This window comes from Bufo bufo, chromosome 3, assembly GCF_905171765.1.
Source record: "Bufo bufo chromosome 3, aBufBuf1.1, whole genome shotgun sequence".
Classification (NCBI taxonomy): Eukaryota; Metazoa; Chordata; class Amphibia; order Anura; family Bufonidae; genus Bufo; species Bufo bufo.
The window spans coordinates 674,158,911-674,177,239 of record NC_053391.1 but is presented as its reverse complement, the minus strand read 5'-3'; the positions used below and the strand labels follow the sequence as shown (position 1 = coordinate 674,177,239).

Sequence of the window (18,329 nt, the reverse complement as noted above, 5' to 3'; positions counted from 1 at the left end):
AAAGATGTTTCCTAATTCATAATTGTCTTTCCGCGCACTGTATATTGTGCTCAGCAGTTTATTCAGGGTCAAGCTTTTGTCACAAGATAATAAATCGCTCTTTGTAAGAGTAAAGAAAAGCATAGAAACATAGAATGTGTCGGCAGATAAGAACCATTTGGCCCATCCAGTCTGCCCAATATACTGAATACTATGACTAGTCCCTGGCCCTATCTTATATGAAGGATGGCCTTATGCCTATCCCATGCATGCTTAAACTCCTCCACTGTATTTTCAGCTACCACTTCTGCAGGAAGGCTATTCCATGCATCCACTACTCTCTCAGTTAAGTAATACTTCCTGATATTACTTTTAAACATTTGCACCTCTAATTTAAATATCTATTCTTAAGTTTTTCTTCTTTTAAATATTCTCTCCTCTTTTACAGTATTTATTCCCTTTATCAATTAAAGGAAAGAGTGCTGTCCATGTGCAAAAGTGCTGCAACCAGTTATAATAATAAAGGGCACATGAAAAAATGGCGCACACCAAAAAGTCACAAGATTAAATCCCAAAGTTTTTTAATATCCAAAACTTGATCACAAAGAAAGTTAAAAACCATTAAAAACAATTTACATGGGAAGCGGGTCGTAAAGAATAACTAGCAGGCCCGCACCTCCCACCTTCCACACAATCAACCCCTAATAAAGTAGTATTTTATAGTGCGGAAGGAACAAAGCTCTTTGGTTATTAAAATTTTACGGCAGTTTTTTTTCCCATTGTACTTTATTCCCATTACCACTAGAACCCAAAAAGGCAAATAGGAAATTGCATTTTTCCTCAGGACAACTTGTTTTTTCTCCCATCAAGCCTATTAAATCCTCCTAAGCAGAACGTAAGGTTAAAGGGAGTCTGTCACCAACCTGACCGGTTTTAAACCGATCACATAGTTCAGTGGGACACAAAGACATGACACAGATGTTACCTTTGTTTTGTTTTTCAGATGATCTAAATCTCCCAAAAAGTAGTTTTTATGATATGCTCATGAGCAGTCGCAAGTGCCCAAGGGCGGAGAGTTTGCTGAAAGTGCCCAAGTTCCCCTGCCTCAATACGGGCAAAGCTGGCGCACAGTTGTAGGCATGAGGCCTAGTACAGTCTAAAGCCTGAAGCTTATCAGAGCCATGAAGTTCCTCGGGGGTGGGCAGTACAAGACTGACATCATCTGTGGAGTTCTTTTACATGGGCAGATATTCTGCTGGTAATGGCCCTCAGACCCGAGTGAGACTTCGTAACTGCTGCCGCACAGAGTGGTCTAAATGAGAAGATATCCCGGTTGAAGTTCGTATACAGGGGTGTCTCTGCTACATCTCGCTGGATTGTGCTCCAGCAGGCCGCTCTAACGAGGTCTGTGATGATTGGACAGCATCAGATTGGGGAAGAAACATCCCTTTGCAGCTTGGTGGACGTGGTTGCCACTTCAAATTTGCATTTTGGGTGCCATAAGTTTAGGGGGGCAGATGAAATAAATAATGCCATGTTTTTAGAAGCTGCACTATATACATTATTTTTAACATGGTGACACATCTTCCACTCAATTGTTGATATTCTTGTTTCTCTTCCACCCATGTTACATTGCAGAGCAGGAATTTATCGGCCATGGGCGAGGTGTGTTACGTCAAAGGGCACGCCCCAAAATACCCCAACCTGCCTTGAATCAGGACTAGAACACTCTGTACAAACAGTAATGTCTTTGGATATGGCCCAAACCCCAGACTGCTGATACCCGAGCAGACCACCACTTGGCAGCAGAACATCTCGGAGAGCCTCACCTCATTTTGACAAGTCTATGTTCAGAACCAACAGGTAGAAGTCAGTGGCAATGGCAGTCTGCGGAATGGCTTACTCTTCCGGGAGGCAGGGAGGTGTCCCCTTTGTCTACAAGTCTTCCGTATATTCTGGTAGAGTAGGCAACCTTGACTATAGTAAACAACCTTGACAATTTATCAAAATAGAGCAGCACTGTAAGAGGAGCGACGGATATCATTCATGTTTCCGGAGGGTTTCACGATTGAGTTATCTGACAACGTCATGGAGGACATGAATTTTTCAAGACTGAAGAGCACTACAGGTAGCCCGACTGACCACAGGGAACATTAGACGGCATGCATTCAGGAGTACAGAAAAAAAAAGACAGATTTTACGTTGTGTCCCTTTAAAAAGTAGGCCATTTCAAGTCTTTGCATCTTTAGCGAGTTCAGTTTGCAAGAGGGGTTGTCCCACCTCCCAAATTCATCACCAGTCAACAGAATAGGTGATAAATTTATAATTACTGGGAGGGTTCATCAGCTGGGATCACACAGGGGATTGAGGAACCCCCATCACTGTGATGGGTGAGCGTTCCATCAGTAGCTAGACTCTCAACATCTCTAAACATTGCTGTGTAGACCCAACCTCAGAACCTGGATGACGATAAAACAGCCGGTCATACAATGCATCTCTGTCCTCTAAGAACAGATTATAAAATGCTGATGCATCTCCACAATCTCACTCTCACATGTAGAAATATCCTCTTTTATTACATTTATCATAGAGAATAATTAACTAATCAAGTTGTCAGAAAGATAACTACCATTCAGGACTTTGGATCCCATCATTAGAAGAATGAGCGGTACTGGAGGTTATTTCATGAAATCCAACGCCTCTCCATATAGGACATCATAGAAGCAGGCACCATGCTCAAGATTTCCCCTCTATTAGCCACTGAGAAGAGAGACTCCAGCCCTGGAGAAACATTTTAGATGGTTGGCCATTTATGTAAATGGTCAACATGTAATACCATATGTTTCCTGCACTGGCCGCTGCAGAAGAAACATGCAGTCACCAGCTGAAGTGCTGCTCAATCTAGACCAATTGTGGTCCCTTCTTTCTGAGGTCGGACCCTCAACTATCAAAGTTCTGGCATATCCTAGCAATATGCTTTGCTATAACGAGGGAATTCACCTTTAAAACGAGGGGCGATATGGGGCCCTATTAGGGGCCACATATTGACTGATGTTCACAGATTTTAAGTCAAGATTTTACAGTCGTGCAACAAGACTTCAAATTAGAGAAAAGTCTTCTGCAAAGTCATCAGATATCAAGGAGAAGTGCTTCCTCCAGTGCAGAATGAAGCTCTCATCAGAAATGCTGAAATAATAGCATTTCTAGATAAAGGGGAACAATCCCTCACTCTGCACAGCAGTCACAGGAAGGAGCCCCGCAGACTCAGCACAAAGATAGAGCACATGAACCTTGCGTGACGTCTCCACCACCAAGAAAAGACAGGACCTCAGAGACCTTGTCTCATAATTTATGGAACCTTCTCTCGGGAAATATCAGCCACTAGACACAGGCTGGGAAGGAGAGTCTAAACAATGGAGGTCTGGCAGATGAGACCCCCAGACATCCAGAAACTGAACCCTTGAGATCATCAGAGACATGGAAGAAACCATGGTATTAAGGGTGGACATGCTACAGGGGAGGACTATAGTTCATCTTAGGGGTGGGCGATATGGCCTAAAATCTGTATTGCGATATAAACTATTAGCCTCCTTAGGGGCTAGAACCCTTGTCCTATTTCACCCTAATAGAGCTCTATTAGGGTGACTAGGACTTCACACTCTCCCTGCTGTCCTGTGCATAGTACACACAGCAGCAGGGAGCCGACTATGGCAGCCAGGGCTTCAGTAGCGTCCTGGCTGCCATGGTAACCGATCGGAGCCCAGCGATTACACTGCTGGGGCTCCGATCAGAAGCTGCCACCCTGGGGCCACTGCCACCAATGATTTAATCGTGTGGAGGGGGGGGGGCCCGCAATTAATATAATACTTAGAAGAGGGGGAGTAGAAGGGAGGGGCTGTGGCCACTGTGCCACCAATGAATATAGTTAATATGCCTGAATACAAAATGTAGCCTGCATGTGCCGGCCATATCCCATACCTGACCTCTATTACGGCGCGCCGTGATCCGCCGCAATTAACCCCTCAGGACTTATCTGTTCTCATTGGTGGCGCAGTGGCCACAGTCCCTCCTCCTCCTACTAGTCTGTTCTCATTGGTGGTCAGCGGCAGCCGCACACAGTGGGGAGGGAGGGACTCCCTCCTTCTCCCCTGTGCCAGCTCAGGTCCGTGCCGAAAGCGGCGCATGTCATGTTCTACCGCGATATGGCGATATAAACGAAATCTCTATCGTTGGCCAAATTTATATAGTTTATATTGCATATCATCTATATCGCCCACCCCTAGTTCAACTTGATGGACATATATACAGCTTGACATAACTTCAGATGCATGTTGGCCGAACCCAACATTTTGGTGGGATAGGCCAACCATTTAATGTGTCTGAAGGCCTCCAAACACCTGCCACCAACTGAGGAGGGCTGGACTTTATAGGATTAAACATGGCAGATCATTTTGTTATTGAGGAGATAAGCCACCAACCTATAAAAATGGGCATGTATATGGGGAAATTGGTAGAGGCGGATGTCGGTAGAGGCGGATCCTCTGGATAGGTCATCAGCATCTGATCGGTGGGGGTCCGACACGCAGGACTACCACAGATCAGCTGTTTGAGAAGGCCCCGGTGTTCCTGTGAGCATCGCGGTCTCCTCCGTACATTGTATAGCAGCTCTGCTTGGTATTGCGCTCAGCCCTATTCCCTTCTATGGGGCGGAACTGCTCCTAGGCCATGTGACCGATGAACGTGTCGTCTTACCTAGGGAAAGCTGGGACAAGGCTGTGGCAGTACTGTGAGCGGTGGTGCCTTCTCAAACAGCTGATCGTCGGGGGTCCCGGGTGTAAGACCCCACCGATCAGATGCTGATGAGCTATCTAGAGGAAAGATCATCAGTATAAAAGTCTCGGAAAACCACTTTAACTACGACGGCTAAAGAGACCATCAGCGAGAGGGGGCTTGGGACTGGTTGGTCCAGGGGCGGACTGACCATACAGGCACATCGGGCATGAACCGAGGGCCCGCGGCCACTAGGGGGCCCCGGGAGAGGTGGGGCGTTTGGGTCGGCCGCCTCGGGCTCGGCATCGCTGGGGGGCCCAACGCCCACAAACTACGGCGGGGCATGGGAGCGCATAGTTCCCTGCCCCGCCGATCACCGCTATAGGCTTCAGGCCTACTAGGCCTGAAGCCTATGCGGTAGTATTCCCGGCGCAGGCGGGCACGATGACGTCATCGCGTGCGCCTGTGCCGGGACACAGCACAGTGACGTGTGCCGCGCACCTGCCTATCCACGAGTGACCGCCAGGAGTCTGGGACACAGGTAAGTATTGGCTTTTATTTTTAATTTTTTTGTGTGCCAAACTGCCAACTTTGGGGGATATTACTGGGGGGCACAGAAGGCGAGGATACATATTACTGAAGGGACAGTGGAGGGCAAATTACTACATGGGGGCAGTCTGGGAGAAAATTAATACTGTGGGGGAAATTAATATTCTGGGGGCAGTGTGGGGGACAATTAATATTGTGGGGCAGTGTAGGGAAAAATTACTACTGTGAGGGAAAAATTACTACTGTGGGGGCAGTCTGGAGAGAAATCAATACTGTGGGGTCAGTGTGGGGGACAATTGCTACTGTGGGGTCAGTGTGGGGGACAATTGCTACTGTGGGGTCAGTGTGGGGGACAATTGCTACTGTGGGGTCAGTGTGGGGGACAATTGCTACTGTGGGGGCAGTGTGGGGGACAATTGCTACTGTGGGGGCAGTGTGGGGGACAATTGCTACTGTGGGGGCAGTGTGGGGGACAATTGCTACTGTGGGGGCAGTGTGGGGGACAATTGCTATTGGGTAGGAACTATAGGGGCATTTCTATTACAAGGACATATTAGGGGACATTATTTTTCAGGGACACTATACGGGTATTATTACCTGGAGCACAATATAGGATGTTATTATTACTGGGGGCACTCTAGGGAACATTATAATTGCTGTAGACACCATAGGGACATTTGGGGGTCATTTATCAAACTTTTGCAAAGTAGAACTGGCTTAGTTGCAACCAGATTCCACTTTTAATTTTAGACAGCTCCTTTTGAGAATGAAAGGTGGAAACTGATTGGTTGCTATGGGCAACTAAGCCAGTTGTACTTTACACCGGTTTGATACATGACCCCAATATGAGAAATCTAACGTGTCTGTGTTACAAACTCTGTAGAGACGAGATGCGGCTGAAACAATTTGTCATGGCGGTCTAAAGGAGGAGAAGAGGAAAGAGAAGGTCTACATGACAGGAGATGTCACTGGATGTAACATGTATGTGGTGCTGTATTCTCCTATATGTAGAGCTGTCCCACTACTGTGACCTGCGTCTCATCATCTTCTCCTCCAAGGGTTTTTTATTATAAGGCTACTATCACACTAGCGTTAAAGTTTTCCGGTATTGAGATCCATCATAGGGTCTCAATACCGGAAAAAAACGCTTCTGTTTTTTCCCCATTCATTGTCAATGGGGACAAAACTGAACTGAACAGAACGGAGTGCTCCAAAATGCATTCCGTTCCATTTAGTTGCGTTCCCAGACCGGAAAGCAAACCGCAGCATGTTGTATTTTGCCTTCCGTCCTGGGATGCGGAGCAAGGCGGATCTGACACAATAGAAAACGGTTCCGTCCCCCATTGACTTTCAATGGAGTTCATGACGGATCCGTCTTGGCAATGTTACAAATACAACCGGATCCGTTCATAACGGATGCAAAAACTCAAGTGTGAAAGTAGCCTAATTTATGTATTTTAAATTTGGCAACTAAAAATTTTATTTGGCTCCTGGGTATTTTTGCAGTCCTATGTAACACTACAGATAACATAAGGTAAAAGGGTTCTCTGGGATTTACATATTGATATAGGTGATGTGGGCGGTGCTATATGTGGGTGTGGCTTGAGTGTGGGCGGGGACACCGGGGCCCCATAATGTCCTATTGCCCAGGGGGGCCAGGAGTTGTCAGTCCGCCCCTGGGTTGGTCTCATCACCTTTGCCATTTGGTGGACTTCCTTTTCTAGAGAAACCATATGGTTACCAAACATTGGGATAGGGCTACTGGCCAAAGAGTCAGGGAAAGGTTATGGAGAGAGAAGCGCCCCCCGTTCCAGTAGCAGCGCCTCTCTTATCCACAGGCTGCCTCTGTTATTGCAGCTCCAGTCTCATTCAGGCGATTGGGGATGAGCTGCAGTACCAGACAGAGCCCATGGACAAGAGTGGCGCTGTGACTCCCAATTTTAACTAAAATTTTCCTTTAATCTAACTCCTCACATTGGAGAGGGACTATAAACAGGACGGAGGTGCATTCATAAAGACTTCTAGGGGGTGCAGAGGTTGCGGTAATACTCTCGGGCCCTTCTCTAGTATTATAAATGGCATTGGATTTTTCACTGGGTCCCCCTAATAAAGGGGGTCTGCCTATGTTTCAGAAATAGGGCCACGCTGATCCATGGGCAGTACCTGGTATTGCAGGTCAGCCCCATTCAAGGAATGTTCACAAGAGTGATGCCGTTTCTGGGAAGCAATTAGGGAATTGCTATTTATGCAGTTCTCTAATGTAATCCTCATTATGGCTCCAAACCTTCTATGCTATAGAGAGATCTTTCCCCGTACATTCCTAGCATTGCTCCCATAACAGCTCACACTACCGGCATGTGTTGGGTGTCAACACTTTTTTTTTTCCCTCCAAGGAACTTCTCCTCTCAAGGACATTCAATAAAGGACGTGGGGCCAGGTATGAGCCAGCGTGAGGAACGCGAGAGCTGACGTACGGTTTTCAATGGCATGCGATCTGGGCTCCATATTCAAAGGGCATTTCTAAGAATTAACTATTGATGACCTATCCTCGGGATGGATCATCAATATCATATCGGTGGGGGTCCGACACCCAGCACCTCTGCCGATCAGGGACCCGTGACATCGCCTTTGTGCAGCTGAATCCCGTCTAAGTTAAAGGGAAACCCATGATTAATGTAAAAAAATTAAAATCAGACATCATATAGTACATGACAATCTCCTTCTATAAAAGCTAGAACCAGCCCTGTACCTCACATGGATCCAGAGATCTCCCCACACATTGCTCCAATTGCTCTGGTGGCAGCTCAGGGGGTGTGTCCTTTCTGCAGCAGCTCTCTCCCTATCACAGTTCAGGGGGTGTGTCCTTTCTGCAGCAGCTCTCTCCCTATTACAGCTCAGGGGTGAGTCCTTTCTGCAGCAGCTCTCTCCCTATCACAGTTCAGGGGGTGTGTCCTTTCTGCAGCAGCTCTCTCCCTATTACAGCTCAGGGGTGTGTCCTTTCTGCAGCAGCCCTCTCTCCATCACAGCTCAGGGGGTGTGTCCTTTCTGCAGCAGCCCTCTCCCTATCACAGCTCAGAGGGTGTGTCCTTTCTGCAGAAGCTCTCTCCCTATCACAGCTCAGGATGCAGTTTAAGGATAAAACTGAGCATGTGCGGCCTTTTCAGTGAGCCAAAGAAATAGGAAAATGAAAAATAGCAGGTGGCGCTATACAGATACATTTTATTGAATATGGGTACTTTCACATTAGCGGCAGGGGAGTCCGGCAGGTGAACAGCCTGTCGGATCCGTCCTGCCGCTAGTTCACGTGTGCCCCCGGACTGCCGCTCCGTCCCCATTGACTATAATGAGACCGGGGGCGCAGTTCCGGCGGCGGCACAGCAGCGCACGGCGAGAGGCAGCCGGACTAAAAGTACTGCATGTCGTATAGTCAATGGGGACGGAGCGGCAGGACGGATCAGACAGGCTGTTCACCCGCCGGAACAGCCTGCCGAAGTCCTCTGCCGGCTGCCGCTAGTGTGAAACTAGCCTAAGGCTACTTACACATCAGTATTTTTGCAGGGATCAGCAAAAACACTTCCTTTATGAATAATACAACCGGCTACATCCGTTATGACCGGATCCAGTAGTATTATCTCTAAAATCATCAAGATGGATTCGGCACTAAAACCATTGTAAGTCAATGGGGACACGATACGTTTTCTTTCGTGTCCGAGAAAACGGATCCGGCACCATTGATTTACATTGCGTTTCAGTCTTGATCGGTGTCCCATGCTGCTTGTAGGAACGCAACTAAACGGAACACATTCTGGGGCACTCCATTTCGTTTAGTTTAGTTTTGTCCCCATTGACAATGAACGGGGACAAAACTGAAGCATTTTCCTCCGGGTTTGAGATCTTATGACGCATCTCAATAGCGGAAAGGAAAAACGCACATGTGAAAGTAGCCTTACTCAGTGGCAATACTTAATTTTTAATTACATGCAAGTATTCAGATCCGGCTGCTGGTTTGAAAAATGTAGAATATTTTTTGTGGGGGTAATCCCTTTAATGGGACTGAGCTGCAGTACCAAGCATAGCCACTATACAATGTATGGCGCTGTGCTTGATATACTATGAAGAGGAAGCGATGTGGGTACAACGTTGTGGCCCTTTCAAAAGGGTATTCGGCAGGGGTTCCAGGAGTCAGACCCCCATCGATTAGATATTGAAGACATGCCCTGAGGCTAAACCCCCTTTAACAAGCCCCAACACCACCTTTAAGCTAGAACATACTGTATATGTGTTATTCAGGTCCTCAAGTTTTTTTTTACAGATATCTGCTTGCTGACAGCCAATAGAAACCAGGCCCCTCCTTACGACGACCTCTGCCAGAGTTATCATGGAGGCACCAGTGTATCGGGAGAGGTCACCAGTAAGAGACTGGTACAGCAGAATATACCTGTAGGCACTGACTTACCTTATTGAGTTGGGGGTTCCTGGTGATGTCATAGCCCCTCTTTTTGATGGTTGGGGTCATGTCTGGATGCACAGCAGCAGGCCCTGAGTGGCACACCCTCACCAGCTCCCATGTAGCTCTGTGAGGATCTCTGACAGGCAGAAGCCGTGATCCCATTCTCAGGGCGCACCTGGAAACTCGGCTTCCAACGGACATTGTGTGTTTAACGATCAAGCTGTTCATCTTTTGTCTGAAATAAAAAGAAAATAGATAAATATATAATAGACGCCCCAAAATCTACAGGCTAAAACTGCAGCAGGAAAGGGTGCGGATGTAGCAGAGCTGAGAGGGCGTGAAAAATTTGTAGAAAAGTCATCCTTTACTCTGTCTGGTTTTGCAATAAAAACCCTTCCTTTTCACAATCTGCAGATCAGAATTGCCTGAACGGCACCTGTCTGCAGCAGGAGCACGCCCCCACTGTCCTGCCTGAGACCGGACACACCCCTTTATTAATCCCGCCCCTCATTCAATTGTGTGTCCTCTAAAAGGTTTCTAAAGTATGCCAGTGTGTGGCAGACAGCCAGAGAACACCCTGCAGCTTTTCAGGGGCCCCCTTTCTTTTCCAAGGGCCCCATAGCTAAAGAAGCTGTCTCTATGAATTCAGAGCCTTGAAATATACTAGAAATAGTTTGCACATTTCAGCCACAGGACAAGATATAGCTTACATTATAAGGCTGGGTGGCGATCAATCCGGGCCCCCATTACAACTGCCATAGAGACTGTTACTCAGCTTTTCCAGGGTTCTGAGAATTAAATCAGTTTATTTAGGGATCTACACAAGAATGCATCGGTAATGGTCCTGTTATAGGGGCAGATTAAGGTCCCAGCAGGATGACACTAAGTGATCGAACAATCGCACTAGCAGTCATCATAGTTTGCATCATGTAAAAAGCTCTTTTTAAAGGGTTGACATGGTTGGCTGACCTGTTACATGTGCACTTGACAGCTAAAGGCATCTGTGTTGGTCCCATGTTCATATGTGTCCGCATTGGTGAAAAAAATGATGTTTTATCATATGCAAATGAGCCTCTAGGAGCAACGGGGGCGTTATCGTTACACCTATAAGCTCAGCTCTCTCTGTAACTGCCATGCCCTCTGCACTTTGACAGGATCAGGTAGTGTAAATGTCACTCTTGGCCCTGTCGATTAAAGTAGAGAAGAATCGGCAGTAGCAGGCGAGAGCAGAGCCTCTAGGTGCAATGGCGACGCCCTCGTTGCTCCTAGAGGCTCATTTGCATACAATAAAACATCACATTTCTCAGCAATGCGGGCACATATGAACATGGGATTAACACAGATTACGTCAGCTGCCAAGCGCACATGTAACAGGTCAGCCGGTGTCATAGGTACAAATCTGCTGAAAGAGGTTTTCCATGACTACAACTTGTGGAGGCAAGGTTCCGACTGCTGGGACCCCTGATGATCACTAGAACGGGGTTCCATGTTTCCCGCATGATTGGAACGGCAGACATGCATGCTTGTCCTAGGCTCCATTCAACTCTATGGGACTACCGGATATAGCCAAGCGCTTTTACTGGGCTCAGGCAGTCCAATCGAGTTGAAATCAGCACCCAGTTTGCGTGATCTGCGGGGGCCCCATCTATCCTGTGGATTTTAGAGGCCAGAGACTCAAAAAGCCCATGTGTGAATCCATAAAAAGCAAGACTTGCATTGTTTCAGGGCAATCGTGAAATTTCATGTGATTCTAATTTCTGGAGTTAAAACCCTTACTCCCGCATCTGATCATCCAGAAACGCTGCTGTTCCTGGCACAGAATAGGCCAAGAATTTGGACCACTAAAGAACAGAACACGCCATTGCTTTTATTTTGGATGGCTCTCCGTGGCGACACAGTGGTAAAATAACAGCATTACCGACTCTACTTTCTGGTAACTCAAAGGGTTTCTCCAGAACCAAGTGGGTCTTGCAAACCCACCTTATTTATACATTACTCGCCTGTAGACAGGGTCCGACTGGCCCACCCTCCGATGAGCCAAAGCTCTGACAATGATGGACCCATAGTAAAACAGGGCCCTGGGGTCCTATATACACAGAGGGTGGGCCCTCAGAATCATTTCCTCTGGTGGGACCAAGGGACGCTTCCTGTAGAAGAAAGTTTGTAATATACTTATCATCCCGAAGATGCATAGGCTGGCCTTCCAGTTCTGAAAATCACGTCCGTTACCAGGTTTCCAGCTTGGCCTATGGTCAGTAGGTCATTTCCGCTGTGGATGGGGCCAGAACTATTCCTCTCCCTGGCGCATGCGCAGATGAGGTGGATTTAGGTGTTTGCGTAAGTACCAGGGAGAGGAATAGTTCTGTCCCCGTCCGCAGCGGAAGTGACGTCCCGGCCAGACACCTGGTAAGAAGGTGACCTCTGTGGAAGCAGGACTTTCACAAGAAAAACGTCATGTGATCAGGGTCCCGAGCGATCCCAATCCATAAAAGTTAAATATATAACAAACTTTCTTCTACAGGCGAGGCAATGTAATTAAAATGGTTTTCTGAGATTTCTATACTAATGATCTATCCTCTGGATAGGTCATCAGTATCTGATTGTTGGGGGGGTCTGACCCTCGGGACCCCACCGATCAGCTGTTTGAAAAGGCACCGGTGCTCCTGTGAGCACCGCGGCCTTCTCCGTGCTTACCAAGCACAGCGCCATATAGTGTATAGGAGTTGTGCTTGGTATCTCGCTCACCCGCATTCACTTCTATGAGGCTCAGGGGTGTACTTAGCCTTTCTGCTGCCTGGGGCGAAAACTGAAACGGTGCACTAATGCCAATTTCTTAACCTAACCCCTTTGCCACAATGAAAGCGCTCATTGCCCATGGCCCTTCCGCTGCCCCTACTTGGTGCTGCCTGAGACGATCGCCTCACTTGGCCACATTGGTGGTGCACCCCTGATAAGGCTAAGCTCTATTAGGCCACGTGACCGATGAACATGTAAATCATTGTCCTACGGAAAGCTGAGAGAAGGCCAGGACGCTCACAGAAGTGCCACTGCTTTCTCAGACAGCTGATCGGCAGGGGTCCCGGTGTCAGATCCCCATCGATCAGATACCGATGACCTATCCAGAGGATAGGTCATCAGTATAAAAGTCTCGGATAATACCTTTAAAGGGATATTCTCACTTCGGCAAAAGGCATTTATCATGTAGAGGAAGTTAATACAAGGCACTTACTAATGTATTGTGATTGTCCACATTGCCTCCTTTGCTGGCTGGATTACTTTTTCTATTACATTATACACTGCTTGCTTCCATGGTTACAAGCGCTCTGTAATCCAGCAGCTGTGGCCGTGTTTGCACACTGTAAGAAAAAGCATCGACCTCTCTGGTGGCCAGGACGGTAAAAGTGCACATAGGCCTGTGCTTTTTCCTACAGTGTGCAATTACGACCCCCCACTGCTGGATTACATGGTGGTCATAACCCCTGGACACAAGCAGTGCATAATGTGATGAAAAAATGAATCCAGTCTGCAAAGGAGGCAATATGGACAATCACAATACATTAGTAAGAGCCTTGTATTAAATTTGTCTACATGATAAATGCTATTTGCTGAAATGAGACAACCCCCTTAAAGGGAGTCTGTCAACTACTTTGAGCGTTATAGACCGCTCATATCACAATTTAGCACAGTGGCCCAACATAAAAATAGTACCTGTATTGTTTCTTCCACTTGTCCACAAACAGAAAAAAAAGCACTTTTTAAACATATGCATATAAGGGCCTGCAAGTGCCCAGGTCCCTCTCTAATGTGCCCAGATAACCGCCCCCCTTGGATTCCGTTGGCCCGCCCTGTAGCTGGCCAGCTAAGACCTGTCCTAGGTTGCTAATATAGCGTATATGTTTATACAGCTAGACCTGCCAATAACCTTAATACAGTTCCTATGTTTGTGTGTTAAAGACAAGGGCAGAGTTATTTACAGTGACTTCATGTTTGGATGTCATATAACTGTTATATATATTGTGCTCACAGAAGCAGAAAAGATAATATGCCTTTAGGATTCATTATACGGATGTAAAGGTAAGCTGACAATGACACAGCAGAAACAACAGAAAGCATAGAGTTCAACTGTTGTTGCTGGGCAGGAATCTAGACCAATCACAGCCAGCCTCACACACAGCCTGTGTGGGAAATTCCCCTAGCAGGAGCTGCTAGAAGTTATTATTCACCAGAGAGAGAAGCTGAACAGACATTCACTCCACTAAGAGCTGTGTTTTAGCAGACAGGCCAAAATAAATATTTAAACCAGTTATATAATGTTCCTACTGTTAATATAGTGATTAGAACTGTATACTGAACCAGTTATATGTGTGTTTACTTACAGTTCCACCAATTGCAAACTACAAATACCAAACAATTGCAACTATTCAAATTCCATATTGCAATCCATATTGCATACAACGATACCAGATCATACTCAGCCAATCTGCAAATAGTTACTGCTAACTGCAAATTGCGACCAAATTTAGCAAGTGAACTATTAGTTAGACCTCAGATATACCTCTCAGAGAGATCATAAAGTGATTAAATAACAAAGTGAGAGTACAGATACTCAAGAGAGAAATATATCCACCATTTTATGTTGAATGACATGATTGAACAGTTGAACCACCATCTTATGTATACTGCCATTTTGTGATACTTTATTCAACACGTGTTTTGTACGTGGACTATCTGCTGCGGAGGCGGCAGTGTTATATGAAGAAAAGTTGAAGTTAATAAAGAAGTTATTTCAAGCATTTGGTGTGCTCTTTAAACCTACTGTTTCCATAGAACGGCGCTAGAGGTATTACAGAGTAACAGACAGTCTGGTTAGACTAAAAGTCAGAGATATCAAAATTCTTCTAATGCCACAGCGCAAAAGGCACTTCATAGTGCTGCGCCTGCCACACGCCCTCCTATCCTTATTCATCATCATCCTCCTCCTCCTCTGGTTTAGCTTTCACGCGTGCGGCTGTCACCGCCGGGCCTGCCATGCGCACTGTTAACATAAGTGTCTCTGCCCATAGTGGGCAGAGCAGTGCACATAGTGGGCAGAGCAGTGCACATGTGCGGGTCCGGCGCTCGCGCGAGCACTTGCAGCCACAACACCGCCCATGGGCACTTACAGGCCCTAATTTGCATATCGTTATAAAGTGTTTTTTCCGTTTATGGACAAGTGAAAGAAACAATACAGGTACTATTTTTATGTTGGGCCACTGTGCTAAATCGTCTTATGAGCAGTTTAAAACACTCAAAGTAGCTGACAGACTCCCTTTAGGGTCCATTCACATGTCCACATTTTGCGGACCGCATATCGCCGGCACCCTCATAGAAAATGCCTTTTCTTGTCTGAAATTGCGGACAAGAATAGGACATGTTCTATTTTTTTGCGGAACGGAAGTGCGGATGCGCACAGCACATTCCGGCCTTATTAAAAATAAATGTTTCCGCACCTGTTCCGCAAAATTGCGAAACGGATGCGGACTCATTTTGCAAATGTGTGAATGGACTCTAAGTGTTTCCAAATGGAAAAAAAAGTTGCAAGAAATTATAACAGTTACTAAAACTACTGGCTAGGGTTGTTTCGGGTATCGAACTTTCGATACCCAGTCGATACTTTACCAGGATTTGCCTTTTATCGATACTAGGCTGTGCTACTGCGCAGCCATGTTCCCTCAGGAGCACGGGGAGAAGGAAGCAGTCTCTCCCTCACCCTGTGCTGCTGCCGCTGCCACCAATGAGAGCGCAGAGGGGTGGAGGAGGAGAGGGGATGTGGCAGTGGCCACAGAGTCCCCTCACCTCCTCTCATTAGTGGCAGTGGCAGCCTCTGATCGGAGCCCCAGCAGTGTAATCCTGGGGCTCCGATCGGTTACCGTGGCAGCCAGGGCGCTACTGAAGCCCTGGCTGCCATGGTAACCTCCCTGCTGCTGTGTGCACTATGTACAGGGCAGCAGGGAAAGTGTGACGTCCTATTCACCCTAATAAAGCTCTATTAGGGTGAATAGGACAAGGGATTAAAAGATCCCAGGTTCTACCCCTAAGGGGGGAAAATAGTTATTAAATAAACTGTAAGAAAAAAAAAGTTAAAGAAAATACACCAAAATAGTATAAATCACCCCCTTTCCCAATTTTACATATAAAATATATAAACAATAATTAAATAAAATATTATATTATATAATCGCGATGTCCTAAAAGTCCAAAATATTAAAAAAATCTTATGCGGTGAACACTGTAAAAGAAGAAAAAAAGAAAAGAAAAACTGCACGATTCACCATATTTCTTTTTTTGTCACCTTGTCCTCCCAAAAGATTGGATAGGACTGTTCTATTATGGGCTGGACGTTCCATAAAATGCGGAATGCACGCGGCTTTTTTTGGCTTTTTATTTTTTTTCGTGTGGTATCGAATGGTATCGCGTATCGCAATACTTTTTTTATGGTATCGAAACAGAATTAAAATTTTGGTATCGAAACAACCCTACTACTGGCCCTAATCTTCAAGAAAATTATGCTTTTCTATTGACTGTCCTATAATCCAGAATATTTCATAATCCATATCCGGTAAGAGCAGTGAGACTATGGAGCTCTCTGCCTGAGGAGGTGGTGATGGGGAGTACAATAAAGGAATTCAAGAGGGGCCTGGATGTATTTCTGGAGGGTAATAATATTACAGGCTATAGCTACTAGAGAGGGGTCGTTGATCCAGGGAGTTATTCTGATTGCCTGATTGGAGTAGGGAAGGAATTTTTTATTCCCCTAAAGTGAGGAAAATTGGCTTCTACCTCACAGGGTTTTTTTGCCTTCCTCTGGATCAACTTGCAGGATAACAGGCCGAACTGGATGGACAAATGTCTTTTTTCGGCCTTATGTACTATGTTACTATGTTATATCCCATTAATTCCAGATCAAAGGAGTTTTACTACACAATTAATTTAAGTCTTTTTCCCCTCAGCACTGCTCCCGTCCCAGTAACGCTCAGTTGATCCCAGTACGACTGAAATGACCTTGATTTTTCTCTCTAGTGCAGTGTAAACAGTTCATACAAGGATTAGCTAGGAAGCTAGCCAGCCATGGAGCGAGCAACGTTTCCATGACAACCAGAGACGCTACCTGGGCCTGGACCGCAGCCCTCGCCTCATGTGTGATGAGACCAATTAACTACAATACAGGACCCTAAAGAGGAATCTATCTAGCTATAGATATGAACATCCAACCCCCATATATTACTAAATTGGAGTTTAGATTAAATGAGCACAAAAACTAGGCCTCATTTACCAAAACTGTCCAACAGTAAGGCTGGGTTCACACGAGCGTGTCCGGATTAGGTCGGGATGCGTCCCGATGTATTGCAGCAAACCCGCGCGAGTAGGAATGCAATTGCAGTCAGTTTTGACTGTGATTGCGTTCCGATGTTCAGTTTTTATCGCGCGGGTGCAATGTGTTTTGCACGCGCGTGATAAAAAACCGACTGTGGTACCCAGACCCGAACTTCTTCACAGAAGTTCGGGTTTGGCTTAGGTGTTGTGTAGATGTTATTATTTTCCCTTATAACATGGTTATAAGGGAAAATAATAGCATTCTGAAAACAGAATGCTTAGTTGGTGATCAATTGAGGGTTAAAAAAAAAAAATAAAAAATTAACTCACCTTCTCAGACATCCCAACCTGCAAAAACTCATTTCAGGGAGGTTTTCTTTTTTTTTCTTTCACAAACTTTTTATTACATTTTCCAGACATATGCAGTATCTGCACACTTTGCTCTATGGTGTGGAGGACGGGGCTCATTACCCTGCCCCAAATTATCATATTTATGTATATGATTAAAGGGATTCTGTCACCACCTATAAGCCCTGTGAGCTAAACATCTGCTCATGTCCAGGGCAGCATTCTGATTTCTAAGGTGGCCTTATAAAAGCTATTTGTGGCTTTATTCTGCAGAAAAACAGGTTTTACTAACCTGTCAATCACTTAAGGTGCCCAAGCAGGGGAGGTCTGTGGATGCATGGTGCCCGGCCGCACGCATCGCCGTTCGTGCCCAGCGCCGCCTCTCCCTCCCTCCCCCCCCTCCTCCCGCTTTGAGATCCCGCGCGTGCGCACAGGCTCAGCCTGATGCGCCGTTGCGGACTGCTGGAATCGGCTTCTTCTTGCACTGGGCGCACACGCCGAGAAGGGGACACTGCTACAGGTTGCCGGAAAGGTTTACTGCGAGTAAACTAGAGATGGGAAGTTCGGATCTTTCACATGAATCGGTTCATTCAAATGAACCGATTCATGAATCCAATCTTCGGTTCATTCGCTGAGCTGACAAGAAGCAAATGAACCGAAGCTTAGGTTGCGCAATGCGCATGCGCGGATGCTTCGATTCACTTGCTGAGTCGGCTCTTGGTCTGAGTCAGGAAGTTTATTCTTTAAAACCCTGTGTGTAATTATCTACCCCACTGTAGGATTTAATTATCTACCCCACTGTGAATTTAACACTGGGGTAAATAATATAATTAAAATGGAGGGTTAAATGTGTAAATGTATTAAAAAAAAATACTTCTCT

General features: G+C 46.1%; 1 protein-coding gene across 3 annotated transcripts in view; it reads right to left on the bottom strand.

Moving 5' to 3' along the window:
* ME3 (malic enzyme 3) overlaps nucleotides 1–18,329 on the bottom strand; it is a 163,139-nt gene that overhangs the window by 119,776 nt on the left and 25,034 nt on the right. For all 3 annotated transcript variants that reach the window (XM_040426369.1, XM_040426371.1, XM_040426370.1), the window contains exon 2: nucleotides 9,755–9,983. In XM_040426369.1, coding sequence (XP_040282303.1) covers nucleotides 9,755–9,976 — 222 coding nt within the window. In that variant the 5' untranslated portion in view covers nucleotides 9,977–9,983. The remainder of the gene's footprint in view (nucleotides 1–9,754; nucleotides 9,984–18,329) is intronic.